General features: G+C 33.7%; 3 protein-coding genes across 6 annotated transcripts; all 3 read left to right on the forward strand.

The window, feature by feature from the left end:
* Positions 1-496: 496 nt before the first annotated feature.
* LOC107645556 (transcription factor TGA2.3) lies at positions 497-7,103 on the forward strand. Of its 4 annotated transcripts, none has more exons than XM_088490113.1 (12): positions 497-774; positions 1,260-1,444; positions 2,095-2,198; positions 2,832-2,911; positions 3,018-3,212; positions 3,386-3,436; positions 3,690-3,749; positions 3,938-4,015; positions 4,152-4,203; positions 4,595-4,866; positions 5,589-5,837; positions 6,416-7,103. In XM_088490113.1, exons 2-12 carry the CDS (start codon positions 1,329-1,331, stop codon positions 6,560-6,562), a joined length of 1,404 nt encoding a protein of 467 aa, XP_088346239.1. In that variant the 5' UTR covers positions 497-774; positions 1,260-1,328; the 3' UTR covers positions 6,563-7,103. The 4 variants fall into 4 exon arrangements, with proteins under 4 accessions (XP_088346239.1, XP_020959473.1, XP_088346238.1 ...); XM_021103814.2 differs by having other exon boundaries at positions 518-936; XM_088490112.1 differs by having other exon boundaries at positions 643-774; positions 3,012-3,212.
* A 2,967-nt stretch (positions 7,104-10,070) lies between these two features.
* LOC107645557 (microtubule-associated protein 70-1) lies at positions 10,071-15,626 on the forward strand. Its single transcript, XM_016349617.2, has 11 exons — positions 10,071-10,544; positions 11,018-11,103; positions 11,676-11,741; positions 11,840-12,010; positions 12,156-12,326; positions 12,905-13,060; positions 13,162-13,308; positions 13,747-13,818; positions 13,903-14,439; positions 14,522-14,709; positions 15,247-15,626. The coding sequence occupies exons 1-11, from the start codon at positions 10,391-10,393 to the stop codon at positions 15,263-15,265; spliced, it is 1,767 nt and encodes a 588-aa protein (XP_016205103.1). The 5' UTR covers positions 10,071-10,390; the 3' UTR covers positions 15,266-15,626.
* A 478-nt stretch (positions 15,627-16,104) lies between these two features.
* On the forward strand, positions 16,105-24,248 carry LOC107645558 (DNA gyrase subunit B, chloroplastic/mitochondrial). The gene is made up of 21 exons (XM_016349618.3): positions 16,105-16,529; positions 16,793-16,937; positions 17,135-17,215; positions 17,300-17,413; positions 17,834-17,890; positions 18,481-18,582; positions 18,855-19,005; positions 19,124-19,200; positions 19,391-19,501; positions 19,654-19,724; positions 19,856-19,997; positions 20,229-20,327; positions 20,443-20,571; positions 20,708-20,822; positions 21,349-21,416; positions 21,794-21,907; positions 22,713-22,829; positions 22,950-23,003; positions 23,096-23,201; positions 23,486-23,616; positions 23,884-24,248. Exons 1-21 carry the CDS (start codon positions 16,330-16,332, stop codon positions 23,950-23,952), a joined length of 2,253 nt encoding a protein of 750 aa, XP_016205104.1. The 5' UTR covers positions 16,105-16,329; the 3' UTR covers positions 23,953-24,248.
* The last annotated feature ends 593 nt before the right edge of the window (positions 24,249-24,841 follow it).

Consider the following 24,841-nt stretch of genomic DNA (forward strand, 5'->3'; position numbering starts at 1 on the left):
CAGGTAAAATTGACTTCACATAAAGTTGGTACTTAAGAGCTGTTAGATAAAAATTTAGTCAAATTATTTAACGGCTCTCAGGCTTCAGGTGAAGTCGACTGCACCTGAATCTCTGCATTTTCGAAAACATGAGAGAAGAAAAGGAGAAAAAAAAAAAAGCGGTAAAGTTAACAGAAATTTGAAGAATTTAAAAAAAGGCAAAGCTTAGTGTGTAAAAATGGAGCTTTAGAGTTTCAGACGAAAACGACGTATGCAACAAATTGGAATGGTCTCAACGTCACGCTTCTTCCACACACACACCATACCTTTCTCTCTTTCTCTCTTTTCCACCCCCCTGCTATCATCATAAAATAATAATTTTAATATTTAATATTATGAATGAATGAATGAATAACAATGATAATAATCATAAATAATAATTGCTACCGAAAAGAAAAGATCAACTTGCTGACATGATTCTCCTCTTTGAATATGTGGGTAAAAGCAATAAAATAATAAAATTAAAATTGAAAGAATCATGATTTGTTTTTGTTTTTGTTTTTATTTGCAGGGTTAAACACGAAATTGTACTGTGTAACATCATTAATAGTTTAACAATAAAATAATAAAAATATTAAAGGTGCCATTTCCATTCATTCAATCCAAAAAAGTCAAAAAGTCCTCGGTATTTATCGTCAACTTGCCACTGGTTAGGGTTTGCACTCTGCACAGAGAGAGAGAGAGACAGAGAGAGAGAGCTTATTATTATTCCATCGTTTTTTTTTCTTCTTCTGGGTATGTGTAAAGTTCAAAAATTTTTTTCCTCTTCTTTTTGAGTTTCAATTTCCACCCACTGAGTTCGTGCAAAGATCGCTTTTTTGTTCTTACCCTTTTCAATACCAAGCATGGGGAGCTTCTCTTTTTCAAGCTTGTGTTGTTTAGCTTAGTTTTTAGGAGGTGGGCCTTCAATTTTAATTTTCAAATTTTAATTTTTTTATCTCTTTTGTTTTCAAAGTTTTGTCCTTGTTTCAACTTTCAAGTGGATTGTACGGAGATGATGCAAAATTTTTTTTATTTTACTATTTTTCCCCTTCAGAAGTCTTACTTTGTTGCTCATGTTATTCAACAATTTTGTTGACCTGTTCTGTTTTGATTGTTGTTGGAATTTTAGCTTGATCAGAGAAGCATGTTTAAGAATTTTCTTGTTGAAGAATTTTTAGCTGAGTTTAAAGCTTTTTTTTTTGTGGGATTTGACTAAAGTTGTGAGCTTTGTGAAATAGTTGAGGGGCATCCTTGGATTGCGGTTTTGTGCGGAGATAAGATGGTCTTTGAGCTGAGCATGGTTATTGATGGGTAGTAGAGCTAGAACAGTTAACGTTAGCAGCACTGGGGACAGTAACAACGTTGTCAACGGGATGCCAAGTTACGCTCCTCCACCTCCTATGCCTTCTTCTTCTAGTTCCATGTAAATCTTTCAGGCCTTCCTGTCTCTTTTGTTTTCTGCTTAATGATAATTTCACTATTGATTGATTGCTCTGGTAATTGGTTTTGGTGTCAAAAGGTTCAATTTTGTGGTTTGATGGTGGCAATTATGCTATTCTGGTATAACTCTTGAATGAGTAGAAGAAATTGGTTATGTTCTGGGAGAACTGAGATGTCGAAATTAGGCCTTATGTGCAACGGTGCAGAGGAAAGCTTGGAGAATGAAGATGATAATAAGTTTCTTTGTATATTTGATTTTACTTTGTATTTTGCTGGGGATTCCTTAGTGGTGACAAATACACCCTTTCACTTCCTTAAAATATTATATAGCTGATCCTTACTGAAACAGAATATAACAATTTATTTCAATTCTTGAAACTATGCACTCTCCCTTGTGTGTGTGCACATGTGGTGCTGGCTTCAGCTTTGCTTAAATTATTGTTATGCTTTTTGGTTTTTAAATATTCTCTTGAATTTGATTTTAGACCTTGTTGTGTTCAATTTTGACTTTTCTTCTTGAGAGATGGAAACATGGATGCCATAATTTGTTTCTTGGCTTTCTGGACCTTGTGTAGATAATTGGATATGCATTAACTAGCTTGTTGTCACGTTGTGATGATTTTGGTTTTGCAGGGGCATTGATGCAACTAATGTTCTTCCTTCTCGAATTTCTGAATTTGGAAACCTTGAACAATCTCTAGGATTTCGCGTTGAGGATGCCATTAATCTTAGCAGAAGTATGTTGCTTGTGTTTTGAGTAACTTGAAACTCTTACTTCCATTGCTTATATTGTTATGCATGCCAATGTTGTGTTTTTGAGACAGGAATCATATCCTGTCGAATCACATTTGTATGACATGCCAAGGTGCTTGTTCTCTTATGCAGCCTTTGTTGTCAGTGCTTAATGCTTGTTTGTTAGGCTTCTGCACTAACTAGATTGTTATGAGCAATATTACTTTCAATTGTTTTGTAAGATGTTGGTATGGTTCTTAGTGATTTTTGCTACCATCTATGCCTAACAATATACAATTTATATTAGAAACCAAATGAATATATTTTCTCCTATGGTTGTCTCAAATTCCAATATTGTTATAATTAACATAGGCATTCATTGATTTCTACTTTACTAATTCATAATAAAATCTATATGTCTTCATTTATCCTAAAGAAATATGTGTTTTCTCAAGTATGACATTGAAAGCAATGATGTAGGATTGTTGTTGGAATGAAATTACTAGAAATGAAAGCAAAAAAGTTTTTGGGGGAGAACATAATGATAGAATTGCGAACTCTTTTGTTGGCTGTTGGTGCCTAATCAAACTTCTATTACCCTTTTTTGTTTTTGTCCCCCCCTTTCTTTAATCTTTCAGATCCATTGTTTAATCAACTTCAACTGAAATCAAATAGCCAAGCTCTAGGTGCTGATGTTCAATTTGGTGCTTTAAGTAAGGTAATTTCTTATTTTTACGCAGTTATGAGTTTCCAAGAATAAATATCAATCCAAAAGCATTGTGATTTGCTGCAATTGACATTCTTATCTTACATATAAGATGCAGTCAATTGCAAACTCGGATATAAACATATCTGCGGCAATTGCCGGCTCTCAAGCGTTGTCATTACAAAAGGATTCGCAACCAAATCTGGCTTCGACATCTGCTGGTCATCGTGAGAACTGGGGAGAGTCCAACATGGCAGATGCAAGCCCTAGGACAGATACTTCAACAGATGATACAGAAGATAAAAATCAAATGGTAATTCTTTTGCTTACATGACACAGTTTTTCTGCATCTGGAGTTTAACTAATTGAATGCCTTGTCAGTTATGATGTGACATTTAAGAATAATTTTTACTCTGTTCAACATATCAAAGACATGGAAGCATTCTTTTTCTTACTGTGAAATATGGTTCTGGTGTTTCTTTGCAGCCTGAAAGGGGTGAATCCAGTGAAAGATCAAAAGATAAAGCAGATCAAAAGGTTCTAACAGTAACTTTCTTACATAGGTGGAGACTCATATATAGTTGTCTTCATGTGAAGTTGATAGTTGAGAACTACTAGATGATTTAACAAGTTTGACTAAATTATCATCTAACAGTTCTCAACTATCAACTTCACATGAAGACAACTGTGTCTGTATGTGAGTTTTCATCTCTTACATAAGGTTTTGCTTTTTTAAGGAATACATGGTTTTGTTGCTATGTAGTGATTGAGTTATTGTGTATTCATTCAGACGTTACGGCGGCTTGCTCAAAATCGTGAGGCTGCCAGAAAAAGCCGGTTGAGGAAAAAGGTAGGTTCTTTTTGTATTTATCTTATGACCTTATAAAATGGTTCCTTCTATTAAAACCTCATTAATATAATGGCTAGTTGCTTATAGCATCATTGTCCTATTATTTTTAGACCTGTTAAATTTGTCATATTTGACCTTGTTACATTCCACTTTTTTTTGTTTTTCTAATTCTTCTTTCCATTCATTAGGCATATGTGCAACAATTAGAGAGCAGTAGGCTGAAACTGACCCAACTTGAGCAGGAGCTGCAGCGAGCCCGCCAGCAGGTTTGGTTGTTTGCTTTATTTACCGTCTCCTTTTCAAAATTTGATACTTGTGCCCCCTCCCCTTTGCCAACTATCATTGATCTGATGATGAAATTACAACATTACGTAATACAATTTGGTCGTTAATCTTTTGCAGGGAATATTTATTTCAAGCTCAGGAGATCAGACCCATTCAATGAGTGGAAATGGTATTTAAACTACTTTTTGAAATTGTATAGTTAAAACTTGTAGTAATTTTCTGACAATGTTCTGTTTTACTCTAATTGCTAATGTATGGCTTCACATTCATTTAAGAATTTAATGTCCTCAAATTAGCTTGTATGTAAAGCTTTTACTGGGAGAAGGCCTTGTTGATATTGTATCAAGCAATTGAGGCACGGTAACAATTGCTTTGTGCGGTTTTGGCAAAAGCACTCTATTTGAGACTAAATTTTCTTATGCCTAAATTGTACTAAGCATAGTTAGAAGCAGAGCTTTGTTAAATTTGTGCAATGCATATGTTTTCTTCGTATATTTTCGGAAGCTTTTATTATGTGTTTCAAACCATAAGTCATATTTGTTAATCTTCTTGGTCTGTAGGTGCTATGGCTTTTGACGTAGAGTATGCACGATGGTTGGAAGAGCATAATAGGCAAACCAATGAGCTAAGGGCTGCAATAAATTCTCATGCTGGAGATATTGAACTTCGTACTATTGTCGACAATTTCATGACGCAATTTGATGACATCTTCAGGCTCAAAGGTATTGCTGCAAAAGCCGATGTTTTCCACATTCTTTCAGGGATGTGGAAGACTCCAGCTGAGAGGTGTTTCATGTGGATCGGAGGCTTTCGCTCATCCGAGCTTCTTAAAGTGAGGATTTCTCATATTGCGATAAACTGTTGTTTAATGATTTTTCATTTTACCTGGTTTATAATATGCTGAAGTTTCCTTACCCATAAAAAAAAGAGATCAACGCTTGAAGTATACGTGTGGTAATACATTATTATGAATTATGATTTCTTGAATACTCGTACATGTCCAGCTAATATCATCTTAATTCTTAATGTATACATAAAAGTTTTTTCCCCAATGAACAAGCTAACGTTTGATGTTTAAACTTGGATGGTTGTATGAGAAATTTCTTGCACTTATTTTTCTTCATTTTAGATTATGGACAGAAAGAGGTATAGTAAACCTTCTATGCTCTGTTGTAATTATTACTCTCTATTGGAAAAAATCTTTCCACAAATCTAATGGAAGATTAACAAACAGAACATGTTTAAAAGGCCATTTTGGACATTATCGGAAATGTGGCAATTGTTACAACTCTGTTGTTACCATCTATCTATTATGCTTTCTGAAACTACTTTAACAATGTATGGTTCCACACCTATAACCTTCCTTACCCTGCAGGATATAAAATATGAAGTGAAAGAAAAACAATTAAAAATAGATAGAAACTATGTTCTTTAAAGTCATTGGTAGTTAAATTCAAGATCTGTAAGGAACTTCTCTGTTCTAGAAATGACAACTTGGTGACATATTTTAAACTTTATGCTGGCTAACCTTAAACTGGATTGACAATACTGCAGCTTCTTGTAAATCAACTGGAGCCATTAACCGAGCAACAATTGATGGGCATCTACAACTTGCAGCAATCATCGCAGCAGGCCGAAGATGCATTGTCTCAGGGAATGGATGCATTGCAACAATCACTTGCTGAGACATTGGCGAATGGTGCACCCAACCCATCAGGCTCTTCAGGAAACGTAGCAAACTATATGGGGCAAATGGCTATGGCCATGGGAAAGCTCGGTACTCTTGAAGGGTTTCTTCGCCAGGTAACTTCAACTATCCACCTGTTTTCCTGTCCACTTTCCATTTTTCTACTTCCAAATTTCCAAAGTCACGAGGCTAGAACTAAAAAATAGGTGAACATAGAATCTTCATGCCTGTATTGAGTGTATTCTCAATTTCCATTTTTAGTGAAAGAAAGACTATTTCCAGCTTGTATGCATGTGCATGTTGAGGCAAGTCATTTTGCAGTATGCACGCGGTATCTCACTTCGCAACCTTCTAATAGAAATACTTCAAAATAAAATAGACTATATATATAGAGATGATAGAAAACGCGAGTTCATTGCATCGGTCAAAGGTGTTTCAAACGCGAGCCTATAGGTTAATAATGGGTCGCCTAGTGCCTGAGGTTAGATGTCTGTAGCTTTACCACCAAAGTGAAAAGGCTGTTTCCGAGAATTAAACTCATGATTTTAGATCACTCAGTAAACCGTATCATTCGGCTAAAGCTCTCACCCTCTCTAGAAGTAAGTAATAGGCCTGCATGAAAACTAAAAGGAAAAACTGATCCAAAGTGTTAAACATGCCATAGACTTGTAACTTCTTTTTTCATGTTAACTAGGCTGATAATCTGCGGCAACAAACATTACAACAAATGCTTCGAATTTTGACAACTAGGCAATCAGCTAGAGCTCTCCTTGCGATTAGTGATTATTTCTCGCGGCTGCGAGCTCTAAGTTCTTTGTGGCTTGCCCGACCAAGGGAATGAAGTATTTCAAAGACCGACTCATTCAAAAAGACCGATCCTATAATCATAAGCTCACCTGCATTTCATGAAGTTGGTGTCTCTTCACAAAGGAGAATCTCTAGAATCTCTACTTGTGGTGTTGTACTTTAGATAATGTGATTTTTCTTCTCTCCACCTATAATCTCTCTCTCTCTCTCTCTCTCTCTATCTCTCCACATAGTGATGGTGTGGTAGAACCCTTTCCCTTTAATGGTTTTCATGTGGCTTTGAAAATAGTCTCAATAATTTGATTAATAGGTGTTTGATAGATAGAATCTGAAGGGGGAAATGTAGAGTAGTATTGTGTATTTTAGGGTACAGCTTCTCATTGTATCTTCAGAAATTTAAGCTTATTTGAGGGGATGCCCCTCTCTCCTTTATTTATTTTTCATTTTTAATTGTTTGTGGTTTGAACATATGCACATATAATCCTCTATGGACCTGTGTGCAGTGGTGGTGTATTTGTATATATACATATTTGTATGTCTAAATTATTGTTTTACTAGAAAGAATTTTTCCTAAATAGTAACTCAATTTGTAGTGACATATATCTGATATGTGTAGTTTATCTACTACCCTTGTTATAATGACAATTTTCCATTTACCATAAATTTGGACTTCATCTTTGTTTGATGTAAATAATAAATATCCATGCCTATATAATTGTTGGTGCTACAAAATGTCTAGCAACTTCAAAATACAGGTGATTACTTGTGAAGATGATAGTTTAGTCAACCAGGTCAAATTATTTGATGGTTTTCAACTATTATTTTCACACGAATACTTCTCTCTGAGTGGTCACTGAAAAAGTATTATAGAAATAGAACCTTGATATTTCTGCAAAGTGTGTGTGTTAGATTTAGAATATAGAATCTTAGCATATATTTGTTCATTCTAAATCAAGCAATGTAAAGCAACAAGCCATAAGGTATTCCAGATTCTCTAACATGGTTAGGTTTGTTAAAAGAGAATTGAGTCAAATCATTCAATTCCATCCTTCAATTAGTTAGATTCTGGTAACCAATATGAGTGGTGAGTTTTAAGTATCCACAAAATATATAACACCCATGAAAATTTAATAGAAAATACTACAATTTTGTATAAATGAAAAATACATATCTTAACATTTAGTTAAACTATAATACTTGATTATCAAGTAGACTAGAGTAATACGCAAGCATTCATGTTTTGTTTTTTATTGTTGTTTATAATGTATTGAGTTCAACTTGGTGCATTATCCACTAAATAATTCAAAGGTGAAATAATTTGGTCTATTCATATAACATTATATTATATATAGTTGTTGTAATTCTTTAAACCAAATTTTAAAAATATCGTTAAATACATCTTTAGAAGTAGGCAAGTAGCCAATGTTTTTTTTTTCGCTTATATAATACTCCAAAACATTTGGAATCTTGTGATGGGCAAGCCCATGAAATTTCCACCAGAAATCCCAAAATATATATATATATATATCAAATGCTAATGTGCTCGAAAAAAGTAGGCATCATTTTTTAAATTCTAAAATTTACATTTTAAATCCTAAACTAGTAAACTCTAAATTCTAAATCATAAATTCTAAATTTGAGCTATTATATAAAATATAATAATATATATATATACACACACAAATGCACAAAAGTGCATAAATATAAATAAAAAGACCACTTCTACAGTGTTTATTTTTTATATCTATTGTTATTTAGTTGATATTTTATAATAAATTTTTTAAATATTTAAAATTAATTAAAATTTATATTTTTAAATTAAATATTAATTATTTAACCTTCTTTAATAATTGGACACCAAATTTTTAGATAGCATAGCAGAGGGCAATAAATAATAGAGTATAAGGGGTTAACGAGTCTTTTTCTATGTACACGAGTGAGTTCGAATCGTAATTTTCATTTCTCGTAAACGTTACATGCGTCGGAAGCGAATCATACGAATGTGAGACAAAGTTTGGATTTCACTCTGAAATCAGAATCAGATTTCCCCATCACGTGTGGGCTCTACACTTCTATGGCTGAATCATCTATGCATTTCTCGTAATCACGATTTTTAAGTGACTACGGAAAGATTATACTATTTGAATTATAGTTCGTCGACAACTAACTTGTTAGCTTTTAATATAAGATTTGTGATATGAATTTATTTATTTTTATAGTTAATTAAAATAATAAAACCAGTTTTTCTCAGTTATTTCTTTATTAATAAAATCAAATTAAGGAATAAGTATCCGGAAAAAAAAAAGTTAATAGAAGATATTTTCCACTACTTAAATATCTAATGTCAAAAACTCAAAATCATTTTAAAAAAGAGTTATAATGAGAGGGAAAAAAAAGCATCTGAAAAAAAAAAAGAAGGGGACCAACAGAGACGCACTATATATGGGTTGAGAAGAATTGGATTCAAAATTTGTCCTGACATTGACACGTGTACGTCACGCTTCCCACATTTCATGTGCGCTTGTGACTCGCTTTCTCTCTTCCTCTTTTGCCCTTATTTTGCTTCCTAATTACGTTTTTATCATAACATTTATTATGGATATAAACAAGGAACTATGGTCTATTTTGGAATTTGACTCTGTACAGATATTTTATTTTAAATTTTATATCAAATTTTATTTTCGTTATTCTTGCCATAGTCCATAGACTTATATTCCATTGTTCAATTAAGTGATGTATATAGTAAGTAAGTTTACATGATGTATTACATGTATGAAAAATATTATATTATAAAGTTATGTTGCATATTACACGTGTTGAATCTGCCATGTGTTATACCGTGTACGTATAGCCGTGACATTTAACACATCAACTAAATTTTAATGGAGTCCAACAAAAATAATTAATGGTGGAATTAAATAAAATTATAATGACAGAATATTGGTACGTTTAAAATTTTATCACCTAAATAAATTTTTGAACGATAAATAAGTGCTTTTTCTCCTCCATAAATAAAAGGTCATCATGTAAAAGTTAAAACCTCTATAATATTAAAAAAACTGTGGTTTTTCATATATAGCAAAAAAAGAAAATGTAATCTTCAAACTGACGAAGGGTCAAAACAGAAAAATGCAATTCTTCAAATAGGCGAGGGATCAATGCAATTTTAGTTGGGAAAATCTAACCCAATAAACAAGATAAACCATCCTACATCAATGGAGTGTAGTACAAGTAGTTATGAGTTGGTCCATATTTTATAAGAACATAAATTCAATTTATTCTAATTACAATAACACTTTTATGAGTGGAATATACTTATTTTATTTTAAAATAATGATTAATTTGAATAAATAATTTCATAACAAATTGATAAGATCCGAAATTAAAAGAATTTTTTTTTTTCAATTTTAAAAATAAAAATATAATTTAATTAACAAATAATAGAGAATGAAAATAAGATAACCTTTCTTCATTAATCTGCATATTCGCTTTGGCAGTCACCATCATGAAATACAGTATCTAAAAGGAAAGAAATAGAAAACAAAAGAAAATTACTAATAAATCCTTGTTAACTGTTAAGCTTAATGAGTTAAGTATCATTAACTCTGCTTCCTTCTGTTTCTGTGCTTGGAAAACTGTTATAATAACTGATAACAAGTAACACCAACGCAGTTATTCTCTTTCTGACACACTCTTTCTCTTTCTCTCTCTCTCACACGCAGAGATTTTTCTGAAATTGAAATTGTGGTTAGGGTTGTTGTTTTCGAAATTCAAGTGATTAGGTTAGGGATTGGATTAGAGTGGAGTGGTGGTGCTGCCATTGCCATTGCCATTGACGCTAGAGATCTGTGAGCTGCGTGTGATGGCCAGCACTACTCATATTCGAACCAAGAAGCTTTCATCCGCCGCCGCCGCCGCCCTCCGCCCTCCTTCCGAAGTCGATGACCTCCTAACGCTCCTCCACGGTTCCGATCCAGTTCGCGTCGAGCTCACTCGCCTCGACAATGAGCTTCGAGGTCATTTTGCCTCCTTCTTCTTCTTACTCTCCAGTATTTGGTTCATGCACAATTCGATGCTAATGCCGGTTGAATTTCATGTTTCAACATTTCAACTTGACAGAATCATTTTTTTTCCTTCTGATATATGTTTTTTCCTTTCCCTTTGCATCTCTCAAATTATAGAGTTTTTTATGCACCCGACATAGAAATTATTACACGATTATAGTTCATTTTGAAGGGAGAAAAAAAGGTTAGCAAAATGACGAATATCATGATAATTACGAAGTCAGAAATCATGAATAGTATTTTCCCCCTTTTTTTTGTTTTGGATTATGTATGGATTACTTTATTCATGGCAATGGTCTCATTTTAAATTTTCAATCTGGTTTGAATAAATTTATCAAAGTTTTAGTAATATTTTATATTGGTTTTTTAAAATTGAATTTGGGAAAATGGTCGTCTTACTGATTTGTTTGTTGTGTCATTTGCAGAGAAAGATAGAGAGTTGGGGGAGTCTCTCGCGGAAATCAAGTCCTTGAGGAATTCAGAGCGTCTTAGAGAAAAGGCCGTCGAAGAGGTACCTTCTTCTTCTCCTTCTCCCCATTTTCATGCTAGTAAATTCTCCAAATCGCATGCAATTGTAGTATTCTTTGTAATTTTGAGGATTGTATTTGATGCAAGTGGAGGATGATGAGCAAAGCATTTCTTTTATTCTTTTAAATTGCTAAGATTCATAGAGATACATGCAGCTGTACAAAAATAGATTACATTAAGAATCATTAATTTAATCTGTATCCAGAACATATGTTTTTTTCATTTCAATTGATACTGGAATAGTGAATTAGTCTCATCAAGATACCTGTGCAAAAGAAATTACAAGGTCCAATGTATTGGTATATGTTATAATTTTTTGTAGTTCTGAATTTTACTACAAGGAACCTAGGCACCCTGATGTGATTTTCATGATTTAGTATTTCATGGAAACAGTCAACTACTACACATTCTGTTTTCCTTATTATCTTTGCAAAGCAAAAGAATGCATTATTGGAAATATCCATTTTATTAGATTATCCAACTCCAAGTATAATTGTGGGGTAAGTTTCTGCGATGTGATATATGTATGTCATCCTTTATATTTAATTATTTCAGCTAACTGATGAGCTGAACAAAGTGGATGAAAAGCTAAAAGCAACTGAAGCTCTTCTGGAAAGTAAGGTATTACCATTATTTACAGTAGTTGCTGCCTTGTTAATGTTATTCCACTTCTCAATTGCCATTATTTCTAGTCACTATTGATGTATTCTGTTTGACAGAACCTTGAAATAAAAAAAATCAATGATGAGAAAAAGGGTGCATTGGCTGCACAATTTGCTGCAGAAGCAACACTTAGAAGGGTTCATGCTGCTCAAAAAGATGATGAAATGCCTCCTATTGAAGCCATTATCGCACCTCTGGAGGCAGAGCTCAAACTTGCTAGGACCGAGGTACATTTTGTTGGGTTACTCGGAAATTTATTATTTTCATTGAATTGGATTGGGTGATAGTTTATTCTGTTATTCATTATCTTATTGGATATCTTGCTCCATAATCAGAATCAAGTTACTTACATGCACTTCTATTGTTTTGTAGGTGGCAAAGTTGCAGGATGACAACAGAGCACTGGACCGGCTAACCAAATCAAAGGAGGCTGCACTTCTTGAAGCTGAGAGAACTGTTCAGATTGCTTTGGCAAAAGCATCTCTGGTTGATGATTTGCAAAATAAAAACCAAGAGCTAATGAAGCAGATTGAAATATGCCAGGTTCTTCATGCTTTTTCATTTATGTTTATGTTCGTCAATGAGTGGCTGTAAGTCTAGGCAGTAGCAACAGAGTAAGAACAGGAGATGTAAGAAGAGAATTATAGAAGAGAAAGTAGAAGATAGAGTGGATAAGAAACAGAGGCGCTGGATTGATGAATTAATTGCAGAACCAAATACTGAAAGGTAGAGAATAAGGTAGCCTTGGAGATGCTACCACACTCCTAAGGTCCTTCCCACCCTAAATCTTTCCTTCCTCTAGTGATTCCCTTCACGCCTCTTATATACATTCTCAATCCTCTCTCCTATAACAGAATTCATCCCTCACTCACCCCTCCCCACTAATTTTTCCAGCTGTCCTATTTGTTACATCAGCTGATCCTACTCTATTTTCATCTTCAACTCTCTTTTCTTTCATTCTTAAACTGTAAATAAAAGGCAAAGGAGCTATTTACCACTCTCTTTTCTAACTAACTTAACTGCCTTTTTTCCCTCATTCTTCTTGTTTTCTTCACGTGGGTACTTAACATTGGCATGCAATGTTTAATGAAGTATTTTACTATTTCATGTTCTTATGTCAGGAGGAGAACAAAATACTGGACAAAATGCATAGGCAAAAGGTTGCTGAAGTTGAAAAGCTAACACAAACTGTTCGTGAGCTTGAAGAGGCTGTGTTGGCCGGTGGGGCTGCTGCTAATGCTGTCCGTGATTACCAGCGAAAAATGCTAGAGATGAATGTAATTATTGACACTCTTCAGATACTCATTCTCTGCTGAATATAAGTTCTATGCGGAAGCTCTAATCTGCATATAAGTTCTAACCTTTTATATTGACATAGGAGGAAAGGAAAGTATTGGAGCGGGAAGTAGCTCGTGCTAAAGTTACCGCAAACAGGGTTGCCACTGTAGTAGCAAATGAGTGGAAAGATGCTAATGACAAAGTGATGCCTGTAAAGCAGTGGCTAGAAGAAAGAAGATTTTTTCAGGCATGTAAAGTGTAAATTCTTCTGAAATTTGCTATTGCTTTGTCCTTTACTTATGTGGGTGTTTTTTGATAAAATTCTCAAGTTGACTGATGTTTGCAAAACAATTGTATGTGCAAGAAATGTATTAGTTTTACTATTACCATATGACACTACTCTTAGCCATCATTGTGGTTATATCATATGCATATGTGATGCCAAGGTCATATTATCACGAACTGCTATTGCTATAAAGACTAAAGAGGGTAAGAGAAATATTATTTGTGATCAAACATAGTAGGTATGGCAATTTGGGGTTTTCATATTAACTCAAGTGCAAGTACCAGGATATATTCTTTATTCTATATATCCCCTTACCTTCTGACCTGCGTTGGCTGTGCACTCACTATTCATATAGGTTATTCTTTTTACTAAACTTTGTTACTTTCCATTACGTTTTAGGGTGAAATGCAACAACTACGTGACAAATTGGCTGTAGCTGAGCGTGCTGCAAAAGCAGAAGCACAAATGAAGGTTATATAGGTTCTACTAATTACTTACTCCAAACTCTTTATTTCTCTTTATTAGTCTCTTCTTAACACATTAATTGATTCACAGGATAAATATCAATTGCGCTTCAAAGTTTTGGAAGAAAGGATTAAAGCATCTAATGGTAATTCTAAAATTATATTAGATGGAAGAAATATTGTGAGTGGGCATTCGCGACGTCAGTCTTTTGGTGGTGGTGAGAGCCCCATGTTATCCTCCTCTAATGGACATCTATCCAGGAAAAACTTGAGTCCAAAGTTAGGGTCTCTAAGATCAAATAGTGCTAGTCTGTTAGTAAAGCATACAAAACATTCTTCTAGATCGTTTGATGGTGGCAGTAGATCTCTGGAGAGAGAAAGGCGAACTACAGATACAAATGAGGTAGATAACATGCCAACCAACATCAGTGATCAGACCATCACAAATGAGACAATTGCTACGCAGGAACGGAGTGCAAATGGCATTCAGATTGAAAAAACAAAGGCAGAACATGAAGATTATGTTTCTGGAATGCTGTATGACATGCTGCAAAAGGAGGTTGTATCTCTCAGGAAAGCTTGTCATGAGAAAGATCAGTCTCTCAAAGACAAGGATGATGCAATTGAGGTCTCATATCTGCTTTCTTAAATAAGATTACTGATTCAACATTTTTATCTCCTAATTCATTTTGTTGTTTCACTGTTGTAAGATGTTGGCGAAAAAGGTTGATACATTGAACAAAGCTATGGAAGTCGAGGCCAAAAAAATGCGTCGGGAAGTAGCTTCCATGGAAAAGGAGGTGGCTGCTATGCGGGTTAGCAAGGAAAATGATCAAAGGACGCGGCGATCTAGTGCTCCTAGGGGCTCGGTACATAGTTTGCATTCAATTTCTGCCAGGTCAGTTTTCTATCTCTGATATGATAGTGTTTTCTTATTCTTGTGGTTATTCCCAGAAATTTAAGGCTTTTTGCTTACCATTGTTATAACTATGAACGGATAGGATAAGCTTTGTTGAGTTACAAGAACAGAGATGATTACCACTCGTCGTTGATGATCAATTAATCTGTTTAAATTATTATGAAATTACAAGAAACCTGTAGTACTCTAAGGATTTCTGACAACTTGTTGAATTTCTTATGAATGGTAGCAGCCTCCTCTGGTTACAAATGTATAACAGTACAATAGATTATAACTGAGACAGTTTGATACTGGAAACAGAGGGTCTGTGTGTCTAGTTTTTTGGTAAGGTGATAATAGAGAGGTTGACACTTAAAAGCATAATTTTCAGTTTATTGAAGCTTTGATTTATGAAGTACTGGATTTGGGATGTTGCTTTTATCAGAACATGCCCTAGGTCATTTTGGACATTGCCTTTCTGCTAGTGTTGCTTCATTTTTGCAATTAATTCACAACACTTTTCAAATTATGTTTCAGGAGTGCACGTAACTTCTAACCAAATCGATTTCGCTGTGATCATGATCCTGTGCAAGAATGACGAGACTAAAGGGGTTATCTATTTGAATTCTTACCCCCTGTGCTGAATAGAGTTGTTGATTTATCATTTTTTTTTTACCTTTTCCGTATTTCCTCTATTTAAGCTTTTTGGCTGTCTCGGGGGGTAGTGTGTAAAGAAGGGACCTTGCATTGTGTTTTTCAGGGAAACCATTACCTTGTATATTTCTTTGTATACTGTTATTAGAAAGGAAATTTAGAATGTATGGTTCAACTTGATGTATGGAAGTATCTGAACATGGCTTCTTGCCTTCCTCAAAGTTAATTCATATTGCTTCTGAGTGTCATTTGGACTCCAAAAATGAAATGGTTAAGGTCCAAAAATTTGATTGAAGTTTTGCTTATTATTGTCACATTATCAAACTAACTGCTCACTAAACTCTTCTAAGGGAGTGGTATTGTTGCTTGTTGATTGTTGAAAATTGTTCTAGGAGTTTAAATAAAGGGTGTGATTAAAATGGAAATTGTTCTTAATAAGTGGAAATAAGAATAGTATTCGGTTAAAATTTTCAAAAGTTAATGAATATAAATGTTGAGTAAAATAACACTTATTTTCATTGACATTAAATGAAATTATAAAATTAGATTTTTGAGTATGGAGCTCCTAATATAACTATATAAGTACCTTAATTAAGATAAGGAGTAAAAAGCAACCTTATTTTCACTTTATTTTATTAAATAGAAAAAAATTTGAATTAGGCTAATCATAATAGTAATAAACAAAAATTAGTAGAGTAAAAGCACCTTCAAATTGAAGGGAAAAAATGGTGCTCATGTTTTGTGGAGGGAAAAACATCAAACAGGTGACATGCGCTAAAATAAAATGTAGGGTTTATATTTTATAAGCTTTATAGAGGGAAAAAAAATAATAAATAAAGATTGAAGATAGAAAGAGTGAGAGGAGGGAAAAACAACATCCTTGGTCCAAACTCCAAAAATTGTTTATGTTTACATTTTGATTTCTATGACGCACAGAACGCAACAGAGTCACTGTGACTGTGAGTGATGGCGCTTCTTCTCTTTGTTCTACGCCCACCTCCTCCTCCTCCTCCTCGTACTCTTCGCTTCTTCATGGCTTCCTCTCGCTTATTCTCCGCAACTTCTTCTCACTCCTTCTTCCACTTCCATCCACTTCCCCATTCTTCTGCTACTCTCTCTTCATCTTTCTCTCTTTCCACCTCTCCCTCTTCACTCTTCAAACCCAGGTACCCCTTTTTCTGTTTCTTTACATGTTTTTGCATATCAATAAACTTGGTACCCCAATTTGTTGCTAATGGTAAAATAATCGGAGTTTTTTATTTTTGGGAAAAAAAGGGAAGATTTTTTAGTGCCAACAACCCAACAAACGCTTTCTAAATGCCCTTTTCTTCTGCTTTGTTTTGCTGAATATTTAAACCATGAGGGGTTGGTTTGTTTTGCGTCTTAACACTGTAACATTAAGTAATGAGAGATTTTGTGGTTTTAATAGGGTGAGTTTGCAGCTGGGAAAGTTGCCTAGTTTCCGTTTGGTGCAAAATGGTGTCACACCAAGGGCGTATATGTCGTCACTCTCAGCAGCTGAAACTTCTCAGAGGAGTGAAAGTTCAAAAGCTTATGGTTCTGATCAAATTCAGGTATTTTTTTTTAGTTAGTTCATATCTGGACTAATAATGCAATTTAATGAAACTAGTTAACTGCATATTGGAAGTGATATGTGTTATTGTGTTGAAAAGGAAATTGAGTGCCTGTATTTCTTGTCACTTATTGTGGGTTGCTTCACCAAATATGCTTTGGAAGTGGCACAGGCTTAATATAGTTGTAACTTTCATAGGTACTTGAAGGCTTGGATCCTGTTAGGAAAAGACCTGGAATGTATATTGGAAGCACTGGCCCACGTGGGTTGCACCATTTGGTATCGTCTTTGCACTTTCATATTTGCAGCAGTTTTGATAGTCTTGTGGTGTATTTTATCTGACTGAACCAGAGTGCATCTTAGGTTTATGAAATTTTGGATAATGCTGTTGACGAGGCACAAGCTGGATTTGCTTCCAAGATTGATGTTGTTTTACAATCGGATGGTTCTGTAAGCATAACTGACGATGGTCGTGGGGTACGCTTTGTTTCTAATTTTTCTCATAGCTCTGTATGACAGTATATCTTAAGCTTATGTGCTCACAAGGCTCTTCAACCATGACAGTAGGCATTGTTAATTTGAAGTTTGAAACTTGTCCAGTTGTCCTTTTAGATGTATAATTTGGACTCATAAATCTTAGTTGTACATAGTATACTGATTTTGCTTTCTATATTAATCAAGAACTATGCAATGATATTGTGCTTATGGAATTACTAAAATTTGCAGTACATCTTTTTCAATGCTTTTAGCTCTTGAAGCTTCTACTGTAATAAGTAATTCCATTCTGAAAAGTTAAATCTGACTTTTGAGTTATTTGAGCTACTTTTACTTATTTACTATCTGTTGGATGATTTTGAGCTTTTAACTATACATACTAATTTCACTCATGGAATGCAGATTCCTACCGACTTGCATCCAGTTACAAAAAAATCGGCTTTGGAGACAGTGTTGACGGTATTGTTCCATATGCTTGAATATTAAGTTTGCAATGCATATGACTATTCTTTGAACATGTCCAGAGGGTCTAGGCTACATGCTTCTTTTGATACAATGCAATTAAATTCCAATTGAGTTTGTTATGTTATTGTATCAAAGAACCGATTTCCAGTACTCCAATTGAAGTTTGAACTTTAGTTGAGTAATTGGAGTTGATTTCTGCTTGGTACAGTTCTCATATTTTAAACATATTGTCCAATTGCTCAAGGGAAGGAATCAAACTTTTGCCTTTTTAACGCCATTGGCACATCAAGCTATTTCCCTATCCTGATTATCTGTTTTGTTTACTGTATAACATACATGAGATGCGAATTTGATCGTTATGTAGCATATTTTGGCAATAGACTTGTTCATTTCTAGATATGTATTATGAACAGACTTTATCACTGTATAGTTCCGTAAAGATAAAGTTCAGAGGTTTTGAAATTTGGGCCTTATGCTGTCTAGCAGTTTCAGCTACTTTTGCAGTACATTTTAACATGTTATAATTGATCTTTTTGCATATTTTCAATTTGACACAATTATATACTGTCTTATAAACTTATCAGGTCTTGCATGCTGGTGGAAAATTTGGCGGGGCCAACAGTGGGTACTCTGTTTCAGGAGGTTTACATGGTGTTGGTTTATCCGTTGTCAATGCCTTGTCTGAGGTATGTTTCCTTTCCTTTAGCAGTTTTACCTCAAAAAAAAGAAAAAAACCAAATTTCCAGTTCAACCTTCTGTTGAGATTTGCGTGGAGATTTGTGATGCATAATTTTATGAATCACATTTGCACTCACTTTGGAACATCCTTATTTGTCCATGGGTTTTGACCTAGATCTAGATATGAACAAATAATACCATTGCTTTAATATTTTTTGTTTTGAGTCAGAGGTTACTAGCTGATATATCTAACAGTCTTGTTTGATATCTACTTTCACAGGTGTTAGAGGTAACAGTTTGGCGTGATGGATTAGAATTCAAGCAAAAGTATTCTCGTGGAAAGCCAATAACAACTCTGACATGCCTTGTGCTTTCAAATGAAAAGAAAGATCGTCAGGGAACATCTATAAGATTTTGGCCTGACAAAGAAGGTTCATATAATCTTATATGTTAATTCATTTGTAGGTTGTGTTTTGACTATTAACTCTGAAGTTTAAGACTTCAAAAGTCTTGTGTATGCTTCACTTTAATGCAAGCTTTTCTATGCAGTATTCACCACTGCTATTCAGTTTGACTACAACACAATAGCTGGGCGCATTAGGGAGTTGGCCTTCCTCAACCCAAAGGTGAAATTATTGATTAAATAATTTTTATTTGAGGTTTCTCTTTTAACATTCACTTATATTTTTTATGTGGTTAGATCTTATTTTTATCGCTTTTCATTATAACATATAGTGATTTAGTGAAGCACTTCATAAACTTGCAAGATTTCTTCAACTCTACATCTTACTATCTCTTTTGCTTGATCTTTTTCAGCTTACTATCACACTTCAGAAAGAAGATGATGATCCAGAAAAGATCCAATATAATGAATATTTCTTTGCTGGAGGTTTGGTTGAATATGTGAAATGGCTTAACACTGATAAGGTCTTATATTGTTTACTTTATTTTGTACTGTGTGGTTATTGTCCATTTTGAACCGTTTCATTTACTTTCTTAGCTGTTGTTGCTTTCTTTTCTATTTTGGTTAGATGTTTTCATTGCTATTGAAGTGATTATTGACTAATGACCTGTTCCAGAAAGCTCTTCACGATGTTCTGAGTTTTAGCAAAGAAACAGATGGAATCAGTATTGATATAGCTTTTCAATGGTAAGCCCCCGATCGTTCTCACCTCTTACGATTTTTGTTGCCTAGATATGTTCCATAAATTGTGTCATGATTTAATTTTTTAAATTCAGTATTACTTTTTATCAATATGCTGGATTTGTTTTCTTCAATAGGTGTGAAGATGCATATTCAGACACTATATTGGGATATGCAAATAGTATACGCACTATTGATGGTGGCACCCATATCGATGGTATGAAGGCTTCTTTAACTAGAACACTTAATAGTCTTGGAAAGAAATCAAAAGTTATCAAGGTATTTCTCAAGTATTTTTTCACCCACTTCTTTCCCCTGATGTTATGCTTATTCACTCTCCTGAAATATGAGATTCCTTGCATATCTTATTGTGATTTTATCTGATGGAATCCTGTTGTATTTATGAATTACAGTATATGGTGCCAGAATCTATGTCATCGTGCTTTGTTTAAGGGTGCTTTTGATGGTTTGTCGTGTTTGATGTGACAAAGTGTTTACCTGTCTTACCAGGATAAGGACATTACTTTAAGTGGTGAGCATGTGAGAGAGGGTCTAACATGTGTTGTCTCAGTGAAGGTCCCAAATCCAGAGTTTGAAGGACAAACGAAGGTACTTTATATTAATTTAGTGGACTGCATAGTTGTGACTTTGGGTTACTTTTGAATATTGAAGCTTTTCCTGTCCTCATTTGAGTTCTTTCTTACTGTTCTCTTTGTTATTAAAGACAAGATTGGGAAATCCTGAGGTGCGGAAAGTGGTTGATCAAGCTTTGCAAGAGTATCTCTCGGAGTATTTGGAGTTGCATCCAGATGTTCTTGATTCCATACTTTCTAAAGCTGTTAATGCTTTCAAGGTAACAATCTCTTTTGTAAACTTGTTAGTCTGATTATTTTGCTCTATATAAAAGAAAAGTTTAGATTTCTTTATATCATTGTTTTACATATTTTAACCAGAAAACTTTTGCTATGATGAATTTATCGATTAATTAGGCGGCTTTAGCAGCAAAAAGAGCTAGGGAATTGGTGAGACAGAAGAGTGTATTAAGATCTTCATCTCTTCCTGGAAAGCTTGCTGATTGTTCATCCACAAATCCTGAAGAATGTGGTATGCATGCTTCCATTTTGCAGAATATATTATGCTTCATAAAGATCCATTTGAATTTCGAAAGATTGTTCTATTTGGTTCTGACCTAGTTCAATGATAAGAAATATCTCCATGATCTAAACCTGTTAGAATTTGGCATGATCTAAACCTTTTGCAATGATGCATGCTTCCATATGTAATTGCTTTTTTATCTCTACAAATGATCTTAAAAATTTATTTGGTTATGTACACATTTTTTACTAATGTATACATAATCAATTGAATACAAATAGAAAAAATAGATAAATTTGTAAAAGCATCTTCTAGCCAATAAATATCATCAACCGACATTTTTATCCCTCATAGTTAATTTTTTTCCTTTTAAAAATGAACGAAAATTCATCTTAGAATTTATACTAAAATGTCAGTAAGAGCCTATCAACCACTACTGTTATTATTGTTGTTGTGAAATTCAGTGTTATTTCCAATTAATATCAAAATGTATCGAATATGATAAATTTTCTGTGCTTGTTTCCATGTATTGCAGAAATATTCATAGTTGAAGGTGATTCAGCTGGAGGAAGTGCTAAGCAAGGGCGTGACAGGCGATTCCAGGTATATAATTTTTTTAAGAAAGCCTTCAAAACTATAACTTCTTGATATGCAAAACATTTTTTAACCTTGTTTTGTTAGGAGTCCTTGAAAGTTTGAAATAACAAAGATCAACTCTTTTGTGAAGGCACGTGATTGGCTTTGTTATATCTGTAACATGCTCCTAAACACAACAGTTGTTTTAACTTGGAACATTAAAAATGCATAGGCCAACTATATGAGCTGAAATTAAACTGACTTGAATTCTTTGTTTACTGACATGTGTAAGCAGTTGTTTTGTTATATATATATATTGGTGGTACATTTATAGAAACATTTTTGTTCCTTCAAATTTTTGGTAGCTATTTAAGTGTATATCCATCAAATTGTATTTGGTGCAGGCCATTCTACCTCTAAGAGGTAAGATTCTGAATATTGAAAGGAGGGATGAAGCTGCAATGTACAAAAATGAAGAGATCCAAAATCTAATTCTCGGTCTTGGCCTTGGAGTGAAGGTTAAAACTTTTCCTGTTTCATTCATTCATTGTTAATGAAGGAGTTAAAGAAAATAAGTAAAGGAGAGAAGAACAAATGCTCTGAAAAATAAAGTAACAGACCCTTTTCAAGTATAACAGTTACATAAATTCACTAAATAGGTGACGTACCAATTCACAATTCATCTGTGTATCAGAACGCCATAAGTAGATTTTCCATATAAGATATTTTAACTAAGGTGTAACATGTACTGCGTCCATGTGCCCGTTCCTGTGCCGGAACGTATTGTGTTTCATGTAACTATGGTATAAAATTGTTAGTTTCATGGAGGCTCTTCAATAATTAACTTGAACCTGTTATGACATTTTGTTTCTTTTATCCAAAAAGTGCTAGCTATTTGTGATTAGAATCTTGTAAAGCAAACACCTTAAAGTTTAAATCATAAATTGTGAAGACAGTCTTCAAATAGTTGGAAGGCCATTATTATAAAACTAAATAACAATAGATATTAAGTGTGAAGAGATTTTTGAAACAGGAAATCGAAGATGGATATAAAGGTATATTAGAATTAGGCAAGGCTACAACTGCTTTGGATATCAATGTCTAAGTTAAGAAGGGAATCGAAAGTGCTTGCAAACCATCTGGGTCAAATCTCTAAATGAATTCAACACTGAATTGGAAAAGTAAATGAATCAAAATAAATTCCACATTGATTGAAATGTTAATAAAAACTAGTAAATCAGAATGAAAATGGTTGTTCATTTGCACCTGAATCATCAACCATTATACATCAATTTAACTAAACTTATGTTTTTGTTGGTTCAGGGAGAAGATTTCAAGATGGAAGCACTCCGATATCATAAGATCATTATTTTGACTGATGCTGATGTAGATGGTGCTCACATTCGAACTCTACTACTAACATTTTTCTTTAGATATCAGGTAAATATGTAGGGAATGCCTGCAAAATCTACTTCACCTCAGAAAAATAAAACCCATCTCATTTGAGAACAAAAAAGTAAATAAACTTATCAAATTTGATTCATTGTTTCTTTATTGCAGAGAGCTTTGTTTGATGAAGGGTGTATATATGTTGGTGTCCCACCACTGTATAAGGTGTGCCTAGAATTTTGCTTCATGTAATGCCTTCCCTGTCTCTATCAGATACAATCAAGCTAACTTGCAACTCTCTCTACTGAAATAAACAGGTTGTAAGGGGAAAACAAGTAAACTACTGCTATGATGATGCAGACCTTAAAAAACTTCGAAAAACATTTCCTCCAAATGCATCATACACCATTCAAAGGTTCAAAGGTATGATGAAATGTTATGTTGATTTCATGCTTCTTGTATATTACAACTGTTTGTAAGCTTGTATAGCAACTGAAAAGAATTAAGAGAATAAATTTATTATGTATTATTTGAAGAATTGCACGGTATAAAAAACTATCAGTTTCTTGAAGCTTATGCAATCTATTTGTTGAACTTGATATGACTTGGATGTTTCAACAATGAAGTTCCAATCTTTCTGCAGGAATAAATTGTTTTATGAAATTTTTTGAGGTAATATACATTCTTTTACGTGTTTATAAATCCAGGGCTGGGAGAGATGATGCCTTTGCAATTATGGGAGACAACCATGGATCCAGAACGCAGGCTATTGAAGCGATTAACGGTTGAGGACGCAGCTGAAGCGAACATTGTTTTTTCATCTCTTATGGGCACTCGGGTAATGTCACTAATATGCCCTGTTGCCATGACCTCCAATCTTAAAATTGCTTGAATGATTTGCTTGATTGACTACTCTTAGATTTTATTTACTATTTCATATGGATATCTCATGTATTGTTTGGATTCCACCTTTTAAATCAGTAGAGAGATGACAGATCACAAGGAACAAAGTCATGTAAAAGTTTAAGAGAATCAGTTTCCATAGTTGAATCACCAATAAACTTTTATTATCGTAATCTTTCTTTCTTGTTTTTCTTTTTAATAGGTGGATGTTCGGAAGGATCTGATAAGAAATTCCGCAAACACGATTGATCTTGATCAGCTAGATATTTGATGGTGCAACTTATTGTGAAGCTGAATGTTTTCCTTAGTAACCATAACACTACAATATGGTGAAAGCACAGATATTTTCATATATGCCATGGAATGCAGAGAAGCAAGCAAGGCCCCCATTTTTGTTGATGTCATTTGGTTATGAAAGAACCACTGTTGTGCACAAGGGGAATGGTCATTTGTAATGGAGGAATTTGATATATACCAAAATGACTTTCTTCTTTTTTTTTTCTTTTTTTTTTTATACATTGGAATGTAAATATTCATTTTGTTTAAATGTTTTCAGGTTTTCTACCTTACAACAACCTGTAAACTTTAGAAGCTGTAGGCTAAAGATGGTACATGCAGATTGCAGAAAACAGTGATGTTGTATACAACAATACATGCATTGTTTTCTGTGGCAACTATTTCCTGTTTTTCTGATTGCTTTATAAAAGTTTTTCAATTATGGAAAAATTTTTTTTTTTCAGTTAAAAAGGTAGTTTTTTGGATGGAGAAAGAATTTTTTTTGAATAGTAAACTATTAAAATAATAGTTGAAAGTTTATATTGTTAACAAAAATAATTTTAAAAGATATTAATGACAAGTAAGTTTTAAAAATATTTTAAAAATGTCAAAAAAATCAAATATTAAATATATATTTTCTAAAATGAACTAGTTTGTTAAATACAAAAATTGTTTATTATTTATAAAATATGATTTTTTTTAATTATTTTTACTCTATAGAATGCAAAGAAGCATGTTCATCTGATGGCAAAAGAAGTCCATCCAACATGAAAATCAAGTCTATTTTGATTGGTATGTATGTATATATCAATTATTCTTTTGAATTCAGTTTTGAACAATATTGCATATTTAAAAAAAATTAAGTTGTAAGAATATCATATATT

Source organism: Arachis ipaensis, chromosome B6 (assembly GCF_059453495.1).
Source record: "Arachis ipaensis isolate K30076 ecotype BB chromosome B6, ASM5945349v1, whole genome shotgun sequence".
Lineage (NCBI taxonomy): Eukaryota > Viridiplantae > Streptophyta > Magnoliopsida > Fabales > Fabaceae > Arachis > Arachis ipaensis.